Raw genomic sequence first — 14,940 nt, 5'->3', positions numbered from 1 at the left:
CAAAGGACCGAATGACCCATCCCAGCTGTGGATGTTCTCCAGAGACTTGATTTGAACCTGCCGTTTATTCCATCACTGCTACAAGCCTGAACCAAGAACTTTGCCATGACCGTATGTCATTGATTCCATTTAACCAGTTTTAGCTCTCATCTGTATCATTTTCCTTTTATGTGTAACCCTTCTGCCCGTCAGAGTTGGCAGCAACAAGGGCCGGGTTCAATATCTAGGGGATCCATTCTAATAACACAATGCAAACCGGCTCGAGCCCCCACCCAGTGACCTGGGACAAATATATACCACCCCCGCTGGGCGCCTCCAAGAGGCAATACTTCCCCTCTCACAAGCACATAGTCTGAGTGTAGCAAAAAGCCTTTTAATAACAGAGAGAAACAATGTGGCATTATGTTGGGGAAACACCACCAACAGGATTCATAACACAACCCATGAGCAAAAAACCCACCCCAAGCAAATTGGGGCATGCCCCTTTCCCTTTGGTTCTTGAGTCCAGCAACCCCAAATCACCCAAAGTCCCAAAAGTCTCTGTCCCTGGTCAGGGCAGCCCCAGAGTTCGAAAGTTTATCTGTGGAGCTTTACCTCCCAACCTGGGTGGAGATGGGACGGGGGTAAGAGGCACCTTACATGATCTGAAGCTGACCACCCCACAGCTCCATAGGCCTTCGCTTCGCTCCACTCCGCTCTGCCAGATGAACTCCTTCGCTCAGCTCCACTCCGCGGCCCACAAGCAGCTCCCGCCGTCCCACGAACTGCTCCACCAGCCGGTCCACAAGGCACTCCAGCCGTCCCACAAACTGCTCCACAATATATCTTCAGGCTCCCCCACTACTTAACACAACGCTCAGTGATTTCAGCTCTCAGTCAGTTCAGCTCTTTGGTGGATTCAGCTTGCAGTAGGGGAGCCTCAGTGCTGGTGCACCATTAGCCCAAAGTGAGCTCAGCAGCCTGTAACTAGACTCCTAATAGAATCAAAATTAGCTCTGATATTCCACAGTGGAGAGAGGAGGAAGTGCAATTAGCATGTAAGGCCCTCACCAAGGGGCCCATGCCACAAAGTATTAATACTTGTCCCCAGCCTCTCTCCATTCACAGAGTTTTAAAACCCATGACCCTTGCCTAGCGAGTGCTACTTAGTTGATGGTGAGTCCCTCCATCATAACAAAAGGCCCAGTACAGTTCCAAGCACAGTTCCCATAATCAGGGTAATAACAATTTATTCTTCCTGCCCCAATAACAGAGACACTGGGGATCCCACAGCAGCCAAAGTGATCATTTGGGCAGCTATGGCCTAATTCTAGGCAGGGTGGGTGTGCCTATGCAAATGAGATCGGCCCCTCAAGTTCTTTTCCACAACTTGCCACACCTCACCACCAGATGTCAGGGTGGAGCTCATCCTGACACTGCTTACATCTGAATAAAACTTTAGATTTTAGATTCTAAAGGATTGGCAACGGCATGATTTGTGGGTAAGATCTGATTTGTATATTGACCTAGGTCTGGGGCTTGGTCCTTTGGGATCGGGAGAAGCATTTTTCTTTTACTGGGGCATTGGTTTTCATAACCATTCACCCCCATAACGAGTGGCACTGGTGGTGATACTGGGAAACTGGAGTGTCTAAGGGAATTGCTTGTGTGACTTATGGTTAGCCAGTGAGGTAAAACCAAAGTCTTCTCTGTTTGGCTGGTTTGGTTTGCCTTAAAGATGGAGAAACCCCAGCCTTGGGCTGTAACTGCCCTGCTTTAAGCCGTTTGTCCTGAATTGGCGCTCTCAGAAGTGTCCCACCAAGGGCAGCATCGTTACAGACATCGAAGAGGAGAAGTAAAATGAAAGATTCTCTGGAGAAACTTGGAATAAAACCCAAGCCAGCCCGATGGGAGATCCAGAGACAGCTCCAAGAAGGAAGCTGTAATATTAACCCTCTCCTAATGAAAACCATTAGTGTGACACTTCTATAAACTCTTCCCAGGCAACCTGAAATCAGGGTTAACAGTCAAAACTCCCCGAAATGTAACCACTGCTGGGAAACAGGCAGAAACAACGTGCAGATAGTCAGTCAGGGTTTGATAGAAAACCTAACAGGGCTGGAATGGGAGCAGAGGACAGGGATCGGGTCCAAGCGGAGACCCACCCCTGGGAGGGGGGACACCACCTCTGAGAAGCTCTGGGGTGGGCAGAGCAATGTGCCATAAGTGGCCCCTGGGCTCGCTTTGCCTGGGGTTGCCCCAGAGTCCTGACGCAGTGCTGGGAAGGCTGGCTGCCCCCTGTTCCCACAGCGTTCCCCATGTGACTGAGCCTCCGGAGTGAGGGGTCACCCAGCCAGCTTGACAGTGGTGTAGGTTTCCGAAGCTGAGCTTTCACACCCCAACCCCCAACCCCCGCATGTCACGATGCACCCTACGGGGGGCAGCCCCATCGGCTCCAAGGGGGAGCGGCAGGTGGGAGTTCAGGGGAGACGCTCACTGGATGGAGAGATCCTGGCACTGCTGAGAACATCGTTAACCCCATGTCGCAATGCCCCATCAAATGCCCCCCGGGAGTGAAATGTGGGCTGACGTTCCCGGTGCAGAATCCTTCCCTCTGCGACAGCCCAGATCTCACAGCCCCGGGAAGGGTCAGGGCTGGGTGTGGGTATTGCCAGGTAACCCCTCTTCTGTGCTTTTGGGGGGGGATATTAGGGCTCCGAAAGAAAACGGGGGAATTGGACTCCTCAGTTAGCTCCAGGCTGCATGGGACTGGATGAGAGACTTGCCCATCGAACAGCTGGCCAGGAGAAGGGCGGGTCCCGGAAAGCTCATTAGCAGGTGGGTGGGTTCGCTGATTGGTTTAATGCCTGTTCTTGGCAGTGCTGTCACCGTAAGCACCAAGGTGCTGCTTGGGGGGAACTGGTTGCTGGTGGGTGCAGAGCACCCACTAATTTTTCCCCATGCGTGCTCCAGCCCCAGAGCACCCACGGAGTTGGCGCCCATGCTCCAGTCCCAGACACAACCCCAGGAACCTCCATCTTGCAGTGTCCAGTTATGCCCACTGGACACTGCAAGCTTATATGAGTTAGTCAATTTAACAAACAAATTGAAATGCACCAGGGTTGTTATCCCAAGGGGACTCTCTGACATGCCTCACACTAAATGCACTGCTTCAGATAGAATAAACAAACAAATTTATTAACTACAAAGACAGATTTTTAAGTGATTATACATCACAGCATAACAAGTCAGATTTGGTCAAATGAAATAAAAGCAAAATACATTCTAAGCTGATCTTAATACTTTCAATGCCCTTACAAACTTAGATGCTTCTCACCACAAGCTGGCTGGTTGCCCTTCAGCCAGGCTCTCCCCTTTGATCAGCACTTCAGTTGCTTGGTATGGTGTCTGTAGATGTAGGTGGAAGAGAGAGGAAGAGAATGGCAAACATCTCTCCCTTTTATCATGTTCTTTCTTCCCTCTTGGCTTTGCCCCACCCCCATCCCCTTCAGAGTCAGGTGAGCATTACCTAATTGCAGTCCCAAACTGACCAAAGGAAGGGGAGTGACTTACTCGAGAGTCCAACAAATCCTTTGTTGTTGCCTAGGCCAGTGTCCTTTGTTCCTGTGAGGCTGGGCTGGGTTTGTCCCATCCATGCCCTGATGAGGTGTGAACTGCCTCTCTGCTCTTGGGGAGTTTTTTCCTGGGCTTGCTTTAAGCCATGAGGAGACATTTTTCAGCCTCATAACTATATATATGAAATTACAACCTATCACGTTACTATAACATCATTATAACAACAATGCTCAGTGCACCATGAGCCTTCCGAAGACACCCAACATGACAAACTTTGCATCGGATACTACACAATCATTTTACAAGGATGAACATGGGGGTGCTGGCTGTTCCCCCAAGTACAGAGCGTCACACTCAGACACTGTGTGTCTGGGCAGCGCCCGGCCTGACGGGCCCTGATCTCGGTCACTGTGTGTCTATGCAGCGCCTGGCGCGAGAGGACCCTGATCTCAGTTGTGATACTACTCCCCATATTCTTCATAGAAATATTGTTATGATATGAATGTGGCATAACTGAGATGTGTTTTATGCAAGATGGGTCATGTGAGATATCCTTGGAAAGGTTATGATTTACAGAATATGATTATCCTATTTGTATGCATGTATCCTTATTATATGTAAAGTTAGGAATATGGACTATGTATCAATTACAAAAGCGTTTGCTCCTGGAGAATGCGCTCCAGATAAAATGCGATCAGTCTGGCTGGTTAGTCAATGGGCCATTAGGGAAAACAATAGGACTCTGAAGATGCTAATCTCCCACCTTGCTGAGAAGCTTCCTGAGAAGCTGCTTTGACACTGCAGGGTTATGTGATCATGTCACCTGGTACTGGACCCCATCTTGGCCTACTAGTATTTTTCCACTAATAGGGGGTCAGGGTCAAACTGGGAAACAAACGATTCCCGCTATGTGTAAACGCTATTTAAGGTAGGGACGTGAGTAAACCCTGACCAAGATGACTGCTGGAAACATCTGAGAAACAAAGACAACAGGGGGAAGAAGTGCTGAGCCAGGGATGGAAAAGGTGTCTGGACGGTGAAAGAAATACCTGGAGTTCTAAGCTGCAAGCAAGAGCAGTTTGTCATCATGAAACTCTGCAAAACTCCTTAAAACAACATTTTAGGGTGAGAAATTACTACTTGTAGCCAGTTTCTTTAGTGTATTAAGCTTAGTTTCCGTGTTTGCTTTATTTGCTCAGTGATCTGCTTGCTATCCCGTATCAGCCCTTTAAATCTACCTGTTTTAGTGAATAAACATGTTTTTGTTTATTATAAAACCCAGTTTGTGGAATTCATAGCTGGGGGGAGGGGCAATGAGCTGTGCATATCTTCCTCCACATTGAGGGAGGGAGCAAATTTCATGAGCTTACACTGTACAGTTCTCTGTGCAGCCCAAGACAAAACAATTTTGGGTTTGCACCCCAGAGGGGGTGTGTACTTGAGTGCTGGGTAATTCTCGAGCTGAGTCTTCCCTCGCAGAGCTGATTTCAGGGTCTGTGTCTTTCTGCAGCTGTGTGTATCCCTACTTGTGTGTATGTGCTGGAGGAGGTTGAGGGCCTGGCTCAGCAGGACAGTGTAAGGGAGCCCAGGCTGGTGCAACAGGTAGGCTCAGTGGTACATCAGTTGGCACCCCGGGGGGAGGGGGGCAACCTATCACATAGGTCACTGTGTATCTTGGCAGCGCCCGGCGTGACGGGGCCCTGTGATGGGCGCACGAACTGTCCCCGGAGAGGGCGGGGTTAGGGAACTACCCTGAGCCCAGTGGTAGGGTTGCCAACAGTCCCTTATTACAAGAGACGTCCTTTATCTTTTCATCTCTGTCCAATTAGATTGGGAGCTGCTGAATGATGCAAAAACCAGCAAGAAAGATGCCTGGAGAAGGTAGATGAGTCCTTCTTATTGATGATGCTGATGATAATCTCAGGAGGTGGGGCAGGGCAGAGGTGCTAAGAAAACATCCCCTTGTTGGGAAATACAATGTAGGCATGAGCCACCCTTCCGGGCAGCTCTGCCCTGCCACACCTGCAGGGCCTTGCCCGGCCGGAGGAGGAGCTTGGCAGGGAGCTGAGAGCAGCTCCCTTGAAAGGCGCCAGCGGAGGTGAGCAGGGCTGGGATTGGCAGCTCTGCAGAAGGAGACCGGAGGCAGGCCCAGCGGATGCTCTACCTGAGCTGGTGAGAGGGAAGGACTCTGGGCATTTGCAAGGTCGGAGACATTGCCTCAGGTTTGTTCAGGTCTGTGCTTTTCCCTCTGGCTTGGGGAGGCCGGCAGGAAGTGACCCAGGAGGGTGACGAGGGGCGGGGGATGACACAGAGCTCTCTGGGGGCAGGGTTCAGCTGCCTGCCTTGGGGCCCTGCTGGAGCCCGGGGGACAGGATGGCCCAGGGCTCCCCAGCCAGGCTGGAGGCACATGGGCCGTCCCTGACGCTAGCGACTCGGGACTAGGGAGATCCCCCATCCCAGAGAGTCCTGACTCTGGGGCTTTGGCCGGGCGATGCCTGAAGCCCTTTGCTGGACAGTGGAACTAGGATTTGTTGGACCCTTTACGTACCCCGGAGGGGCTGGACCTGGCCTGTGACCCAGCCGGAAGGCGAGACAGGAGGGGACAAACAGCCGCAGGGAGGGAGCGGCTACCTACGGGGGCACCTGGTCAGAGAGCATCTGTCATGCCCTCACCTGACCACTAGGTGGGAGCTGTGGGCGCAGATCCCTTCCCTGGCCCCGATCTCGGTCACTGTGTGTCTGGGCAGCGCCCGGGGTAGTACGGAGAGCCGGGAGCCCTGGGCCTGGGGCAAGATGTGAGTGAGTCAGGCCATGGGTTAAAGCAAATGCTGACAAGTTTGCTGTGCAGTTCAGGTACTTGGCAAACTTGTCGCTCGTGTCCTAGGCACTAGAGAGTTACGTAAAAGTAGCTTAGCTGGGACAAATACAGTCAATTTAGTGCCAGATAAAATGGCTGGACAAAATAATGAAGAGGAAGGTTTTGCCCATGGTCTCAGGACCCAGGGGAGGTAACAGACGAACGTTGTGACACAGGGAAGGGGGGACGTAAGCTGTTTGTCTCAGGCTGTTACTCTCGGGGAACCTCGCCATCAGCCTTTGCGTGGCCTAGGGGACAGCGGTGACTCCCGCTGCTGACTGAGCCGCTCCTTGCCACGGGGCACTCGCGTCAGTGAACCGGTAACCACGGAGCCAGGGCGCTAGGACTGTGCCTCCAGGGCAGTGAACCTGGCCGAGGGCCTTTCTCACCAGACAGACCGTGCTGTGGGCTTTCTTTGTGAGTACCATTGAGGTCTGCTGGATTCACATCCTGCCTTGTCTGCTCTTCGTGTTGGTAACATTTGAGCTCCAAGAACAGAAACTCCGGGCAGCCTAAACAGTGTTATTGAGGCAATGACATTCCAGCCTTCAGCACTTAACAACGCCTGGCTTGACGGGGCCCCGATCCCGGTCACTGTGTGTCTGGGCAACGCTAGGTTGGGATCTCCAGGCGCTGCCTTAGTGCCCTGCAGCTGGAGTTCAGGGGAGCTGGGGCAGGTGGCATGTTGGATCATTTGGAGCAGGAAATGGCAGCCCGGACGGTGGCCGACGTGCTGTCCCCCCGGTGCGGCGTTCCCCAGCTCCCCAGGCCGGGTGGTGCTCTGTGCCCAGCCTTGCCCACGTTGGGATGAAGGTTCTGCCCCTGGGGTCGTGCTGCCAGGCCAGAATCGCTCCCTCCCCTCGGCGCGCAGTCTGTCGGCCCTGGTGCTGCAGGAGCCCAGTTTGGTCTTTAGCAACTGCAGCCCCCTGGTGAAATCCCTCCCCCACTTCCTCCTTGGTGGCTGGGCTCCCGCCAGCATCGGCACGATGGTTTATTGACCAACTACCTGGCCCCAGCCCCCGTCGCCCTAACAGGCGCTTATAGAGAGAAGCAGGTACCGGCGTCCGGAGCTCACTCTGCTCCCAGCTCTGCAGGAACCCAGGTGGGCACATGCCAGCCCCTCTCTGCACCCCACGGGGCGCCGGTCTCCATGGACCAGCTCTGCCCCCCAGCACGGCTCTTCTCCCCGCAGCCCCAGCTGGGCAGGGGGCTGTTAGTACAGCTGGGCCACCACCGAGCCTGCTGCTCAAGGGGCTCTCATGGGGACCGGGGAGCCCAGAAGGAAGGGGGGGGGTCTGGGCGGGGATGGGACGCTGCCCTCAGGTGACAGGCCAGGCTTGAAGCCCAGGACAACCTGAGCGCAGGGGGATCTGCTACCCAAGGGCTCTGGGGGTGTTTGGCTCCAGCCCAGCAGCGCCCCCTCCTGTGACGGCTGTGACAAACACGTGTCCCCACAGGGCCGAGCGAGAGGAAGATGCTGCTGCTGACGCGGGTTGTGTGGCTCTTAGCGCTCTGTGCCGTGGCGCTCGGTGAGTTCGGATCCCCAGGGCTGGGGGTGCGGGGCAGGGCTGGGAATCCCTGATGCAGCTAAGAACCCAGGGGGCGGAAACGCAGGCGTGGAAAATTAACGATGGAGGTGCCCAACTAACTCACCCCCTGGCCTGGTGCCCAGGGTTGGCCTGCCCCTACAGATCCGGAGACGCCCCTCGGCTCCAGTCCAGCCCATCCCTCCGCAAGGCAGGGCTGGGTCGGGTCATTCCCTGCCACCTGTTCCCCAGAGCCCTAGTGTTCATCGGCCAAAGGGGCGAGGCCCCTGGCTCTGCCCACGGGGAGCCGATCCCAGAGTGCCCCCCCCACAGCCCAGGCCGTGTCCCCTGCCAGCCCAGCTCCATCCGAACTGCCCTGGGGCACCCAAGAGCCAGAAAGTGCCAGCTCCCAGCATGCAGAGGGGCAGCGAGCTGAGGCAGTGTGGGGAGGGCAGGGGAAAGGGGGCTGGGGAGGGGGGAGCAGGCGCAGAAAGAGGGTGGGGGAAAGCAGGGGCAGAGGGGTGGGGTGGGGGGAACAGTAACAACACTAGCTGGTCCCCAGCTCCCACCAAGGCCCTGTTAGGAGGATTCGTGCTGGGAATGTCCCTGCGGCCTAGACGTCGCCCCCGGGATCGGAGCAGGGCCCATCTACCCCGGTGTCCCGGCTCCAGCAGCGGCCAGTGCCAGATGCTCCAGAGGGAGGTGCCAGACACCCCCTAGTGGTCCATGATGGAATAACCCAGCCACAGCAGAATTTCCTTTCTGTTCCCCCCAGGTAGTGGCCCCAAGCCCCAGGGCAGGAACCCATCCAGTCCCACCCATTGTGACGCTGGCTGTCCTCGTTCTCTGATCCGTTGCTGGATCCTGCTCTTTGCCCAGTGACAGCCAGTGACAGGGAGTTCCCCAGGCTGATTGTGCCCAATGAGCTCTTTCTCAGGGTCAGATGTTCTGACCTTCCAGTTTCTGGGGCGCTGGACTCCAGGCTGGTCACTCTGTCTCTGAAAGGATCTGGGAGGAGGTGCAGGGGGCTGAGCAGTGGGAGGCCCGAAGGATCAGGGGCCTCCCAGATGCAGAGAGAGCAGAAAGGATGCAGAGCGGAGGGGACAGGCTGGAGGGATGCAAATGACCGGAGGGGGAAGAGGAGACAGACAGGATTAGAGCTGCACACCCTGGCTGGGAGCTTCCCCAACCTGGGCTGAGTTCGGAGCACCAGCCCCACCCGCCATCTCCAGCCTAGCCCTTGCTTGGCCTCCCTCCAGCCTCACCTGGCTCCCCGTTCAGCCCTTTGCTGCCAGCAGCGGGTGCCGCTACGGGGCGACCAGGCTCCCGGCCAGGCCTCTCTCCAGCCCCGTCACATTTAATGCAGGGCTGCGCATCCCCCCTGCACCGTGCCCCGCCTTTGCTGGCCCCTACCCCACCCCATTGCTGCGGCCCCGACCTCACTCAGCGCACCAGCCCTGGGCCCGATCCTGCTGCGTGGGCTGGGGCAGGTGGGGGGCACCCACATTAATCGTAGCCCTTTCTCCCCTCCCCCGCATGGCACAGGCTGCCCCCGCATTGTCTCACGCCGACAGTGGGGGGCCCGGCCCCCGAAAAGCAGGGTACCGCTGAGGACCCCAGTGCCCTACGTCATCCTCCACCACACGGAACGGAATCGCTGCTACTCAGAGACCACCTGCAGCCAGCAGGTCAGAGCCATCCAGGACAACCACATGGACAAGAGGGGCTTGGCCGACATCAGCTACAAGTGAGAGGGGCAGGATGGGGTGGGGGCCTCCCCACAGCTGGGGGCAGACTTGATGCCACTGCCCCAGGCAGCCACAGGGGGGCAGCAGAAACCACACTCAAGGGAGAGCTGGGGCTGGTGGGCATTTAATAGTTTTGACCAAAAAGAGGGAATGGGGGAGGGGTGCACCCAGAGCCCCAGCTGTGGGGGAGGGGTGATGGGGGGCACAGAGCACCCCTGGCGGGGGGGAAGGTGAAATGGGGTTTATACTGAGCCCCTTCCATGGCGGGGGCGGGGAAGCACCCTGTGAAGTGGGGGAGGGAGCCAGGGAAGGTGCGGAGACTTGGGGGGTGGGAACCAGGTTCAGGCTCGGAAGGACCAACTCAGTAGCTCCTATCGCTGTTTCTCAGGCAGTTCCTCGTGGGACCCCGTGGGACCCCCCTCCCACATCCTGCCCAAGTGCTGGTGCAATGTCCCATCCCCTGCCCCACCCCAGCAGCTGCCGCACTTGCTACGGCCCCTCCCCCAGGCCGGGACCAGCAGGGGCTGGTAGACGGGACCAGGCTGGGCTGTGGGCCTGTTTCCCAGTGGCCAGCCCAGACCCAAACACTGCCGTGGCTGCTCCAGCCCCTCCCCCAAGTCCTGCCCCGCCATGAGACACTGGGGGTCGGGGGCAGGTGGAAAACATGGCCGGTGCAGAGATGTGTTTGCACCCGCAGCTCTCCCAGTTCTGCCAACCCTGCCCGCTATGAAGCACGATGGGGGGTAGAGAGCCCCTGGCAGGGGGAGACGGGGGGAGGGGGGGCTGAAGGAGTCCCTGAAGAGCGGCAGATGGGAAGGGGGCAGTCATGGAGCTGGTTGGGGGATGCAGGGCTGCAGGGAGCTCCTGGGTTGTGCCACGAGTTCGGCCGACAGACACCGCACGGCCTGCGCCCTCCTCATCTGTGACACCGCCCCGTGCCGGTGTCCTCAACGCCTTTCACTGGGGCCGGCCTGACGCCCCGCCACAAAAACCTGGCTGGAGATTTTGCTCCGTGAAACATTTTGAGATGGTGACGTCGGAGGATGGAAACCCAGCTGGGAATTTCCCGGGGGGCAGCAGGTCCCAGCGCTGTCCTGCCCCAGATCTGGGCCGGCTACCGCCCTCGCTCGGCCCCCAACTGTGTCCTGGAGAGGCCCAGGGCTGCTTCTATAAGGGGAGTTACACACAGCGCCACCAAATGGCCAAACAGTGCAATACAGGTTAGAGCCCCCACACACATTCCAGTCCCTTTCCTCAGTTTTTTGGGTTTTTTCCTCCATGGCAGAGGATTGAGCTTCTAGTTCCAAGGGTCCCAGGTTCAAACCCGGGCAGGGTCAGCGACGACCTTGGGGGAGCTGCCGAGAGTGACGGGGAGGGGAGGGTGAGGCCGACGTGCCTGTGTGGGTCTCACACTGCGCTCTGCCTGCAGCTTCCTGATCGGCGAGGACGGCAGAGTCTATGAGGGCAGAGGCTGGAGAACGAAGGGGGCCCACACGAAAGTCTTCAACTCTAGGTCCCTGGGACTTGCCTTCCTGGGCACCTTTTCCAGTAAGTGGGTCTCTTCTATAGGGATTTCCCCAGCTAGGCCACGAGGTGAGCTGGGAATCTCTCCTGCTGGGCTCCCGCCCACAGCGGCTCTCCCCTGCTGACCTAACGCCCAGGGCCGGGGGTTCTGCCGCAGGGACCATCTCCGGGTGACCTAGGAATTGGTAACTAATGACGAGGGGTCACTGCTGTAGAGCGACCTGGCTGGCTGTGAGCAAACAAGGTGGGGTTGTAATCCAGCCAAGCAGAAGGGCCGGGATCGGGTCCAAGGAACGCAGGCCAGACCTACAGCCTGGAGCCTGGAAACCAGTGACCCAGAAAGGATCTAGGGCCAGGGAAAGCACCTGAGCAGGAGCAGCCCGTAGGACCCTGGAGCTGTAGCAACCTTTGGCGGTACAGGGAGGGGAAGAGTGAGTAGGAGCGGTGGGGGGGGGTCACCTGTGTACCCCATCATGGGGCCCATCGCTGGACCCTTGGCTGGCTCTGGTGGCCATGAGGAGTTTGCTCACTGGCTAATGGCCCTCCCTGTTTGACATTTGGGCTGGGGACCATGTCTGGCTTCAGCTCCCGGCCCCTGGCCCCTCTTCTGCCTTTCTCTGCATGGCTAACTCGCCCGCCAGGTCCTGTATTTCCTCCCCGGGTGATCACCTGGATGGGCTGAGCTCTGCCCGTCCCGCCCTGGCAGCCATTTCTCCAGCCCAGGGATTGTGTTTGTGGCTCTTTTGTGGGCCCCAGAGCCGGGCACAGGATAGAGCATCCGTCTCTCCACAGCCAGACACAGGAGGAAAATCCCCTCCCTCCGATTTCCCTGATCTCATGAGCCCTGCGTGTCCCCACATCACCCTGGGAGCTAGGCTGTTGCTTGTCCATTGTGACCCCTAGATCCAGAGCCCAGCTGTCCAGGTTGCAGTCCCTGGGCTGGAGCTGGGGCCTGCATCCCTTGAGCTGTAACTGTCCATGGGGCTGGATAAAATGCATTTGGTTTGCCTGGGCTCAGCGTGCGCTGTAGGACGGCCCTGGCCTTGCCAGGCAGAGAGAGCCTGAGCTGGGCACTCACAGAGTGGCTGCAGCTGGGTGCCCCCTCCCAGCTGACAGCTTGGGGCAGGGGATGGGATTCAGCGAGAGATCTGCCCCTGGGCTAACCCAGCTGGCCTCACCGCCATCCCGCTGGGTTCTTCCACGGTCGAGCTCCCCGTGCGAGGGGCACCAGGAGATGCAGCAGGTGGGTGGGGGGGAGTGACATTGACGTGGCCCGTCGAGACCGGGAGTATGGGGCGGGTTATTTATTCAGGCCACAGTCATATCCCCTCTGCAGCAGACATGGGACAGAGGTCAGGGTGAGATTAACAGGGGGATGCTCTATCCAGCAGAGACAAAGCCCAGCGTCGCCACCCTGAACCTCACCAAGAGACTGATCCAATGCGCCATCTCCAAGGGCATCCTGAGCCCCAACTACACCCTGATACGCGGTTAAAACTGACTATCCCGGCACTGACTTCTCCAGGAGCATCAGCAGGGGGCCCAGGTTCAAAGCCTGAGTCCCTGCAGCCTGGGGGCATCCCTGCGCCCATTGCTGACCCCGCCCGCGGCTTCTGCCTGCTCGAGCAGCACCTCCACCCCCCAGCAGGGGGCAGCCTCCCGCTTCTCGCCCACCTGCTGCCTCCTGGGGCCTGGAGAGCAGGGATCTGAGAGTTGGGGTTACGCTCCCGTCTCCCCTGGGCTCTGCTGCCCTCCCCCAGGGCTCAGATTTCTAATAGCACCTGGGAGCCACCTGCCTCCCCCAGACTGCTTCCTTCGGCAGACGCCAGGCCGAGCCCCTCGCTCCCGCCCGCAACGGGCATGTCAGCTTAGCCCGGGTCCACACACAGCCAGACCCAGGGTCTTACAGCGTCCAGGGGGGTGGGGCCAAGCCTCAGCCAAGCTCTGTGGCAACGGCCCTGCCAATCCCTGGGCAGCTCAGGAAACGTTGCCTCCATTGCCGTGTGAAACGACCGAGCAATTCTCAATCCCAGAGTCAAATCCGCCTCTGCCCCCAGCCCCCCCGAGCTCTGCAGCGAAGATTTCATCTGGAATCCCCCAGAAACCAGTCGCTAGTTAACCCCCCACAAAGGGAACCCAAGTGTCCCCGAGCCCTGACACTCGGCTCTGCCTGGCCCCCGCAGGGTCTGGCTCTCAAAGCTTTCAGCCCTCGCCCCTTTCGCCCCGACAGTCCGTTCCCACGAGCCTCTCGCACCGAGGGGGGCAAAGTGTTGGATCTTCACACAGCAGGTGCCGGGGAAGGACCCGTCGGGTGGGTCGCAGAGCCCCACAAAGGGGATTTTAGTTCAAGTGCAATTTGCCTTTACCCCAGCGCCCCGCGGCTTAGCGCTTGCTTTGCTTGGGAGCTACTGAGCAGTGACAATAAACCAGCTTCTAGCACATGAAAAGTTGAAGCGCCGGGAATCATTTCATCTCCTGTTAAACCATCACCACCACCACCCTGCCACTGGGCTGGGCTGGGCAAGCTCAGAGGGTGTGATTATGGTCTGTCAGATTAGCACTAAGAGGCCCCCTTGGGCTAGGTGCTATACACACAGAACATGAGACAGACAGTCCCTGCCCTAAAGAGCTCACAGTCTAATTAGACAAAGGATGGGAGGGGAAACTGAGGCACAGGGAGGGGAAAAGGGTTTTACCCAAACTCACAGGGCCAGTTAGTGGCAGAGCGTGGAACAGATCCCATGGGTGCAGTCAAGTGCTCTGCCCACTAGGCTGTGCTGCCTCTCAATCCAGAGGGAGGAGGTGGAGAGGAACCAAGGGGGTGCTGGTTCCGCATGGGTCACACACAGTCAGGCCCGGCAGCCCTAAGCTGAAGGAAGGGGAGGGGAGCTGGGGTTTGCGCCTGCTGATGGGAGCTGGGGCTGCGGCTGGAGACTGGCAGGAGGGGCCGGAGCGGAGGGAACAGCCATGCCAGGAGCAGTGTCCCAGCCCCACAGTGCCCAGGGCTGCCCAGCATGTGGGAAGGGGGCAGCAGCACTGAGGGGTCAGCTCTTTGTTACGAGAGTCGCTGTGGAGCAGCCCCCGAGCGAGGCTGGGAGCCCGGCACCCCAGGGCTGGATGGGCCCCGTAAACAGGAGCAACCCCTGGTGGGCCGGCAGCTGGAGGCCGCGCTGCCGAGAGCGCAAGTCTGGCTCCCCCCCGCAGCCCCCGGTGTCCTGTCCCTGGCACAGTCCGGGTTCAGCCCAGTTATTCCGGCTTCTGAGCCGTGGGCCCCGGGGGACGCGACCAGCTGGGATCCAGCCCCCTGCTGGGGCAGCTGGAGCTGCAGAGAATGTGTGAAAGCCCCCAGGAAGGGAAGGCCCAGCCCACTGGGCATCGGCCTCTTCAGAGAATGAGACCTCCAGGGGCTCAAGAAAGAGGTTTCATTTCTGGGCCGGCCCCAGTCCGGCTGCAGCCACCGACCCTGGCCAAGGCAGGGTCTCTACACAAGCTCCCTTCCCGTCCTCCTCCGGCCCCTGCGGGGCTGCCACAGCCCAGGGCCCGCAAGCCACAAGTTGCCTTGCCTGGTCCCTTGGGTGTTTTGGCCACTGGCTCCATGAAGCTCAGCCCAGGAAGGGCGAAGGATCCTGTAAGGCCCAGGGAGGGGTTGGTCCCCTTGCCAGGGGAGGCTCTGGGCAGTCACAGCCACAGGTACTCGGCCAGGAAGGCAGCCAGGATCTTGCAGAGGTTC

At 58.2% G+C, this 14,940-nt stretch overlaps 1 protein-coding gene across 1 annotated transcript in view; it reads left to right on the top strand.

Moving 5' to 3' along the window:
• The window catches only part of LOC311511711 (peptidoglycan-recognition protein 2-like), a 253,171-nt gene extending 239,111 nt beyond the window's left edge, over window positions 1-14,060 (top strand). Inside the window, exons 4-7 of the mRNA XM_084612520.1 lie at window positions 7,870-7,941; window positions 9,484-9,685; window positions 11,116-11,234; window positions 12,599-14,060. Coding sequence (XP_084468646.1) covers window positions 7,870-7,941; window positions 9,484-9,685; window positions 11,116-11,234; window positions 12,599-12,705 — 500 coding nt within the window. The 3' untranslated portion in view covers window positions 12,706-14,060. The remainder of the gene's footprint in view (window positions 1-7,869; window positions 7,942-9,483; window positions 9,686-11,115; window positions 11,235-12,598) is intronic.
• The last annotated feature ends 880 nt before the right edge of the window (window positions 14,061-14,940 follow it).

Source organism: Lepidochelys olivacea (assembly GCF_965140295.1).
Source record: "Lepidochelys olivacea isolate rLepOli2 genome assembly, chromosome: 23".
NCBI classification, from domain to species: domain Eukaryota; kingdom Metazoa; phylum Chordata; order Testudines; family Cheloniidae; genus Lepidochelys; species Lepidochelys olivacea.
Note: the sequence above shows the minus strand (reverse complement) of the source record. Positions and strands in the feature narration are given on the sequence as shown.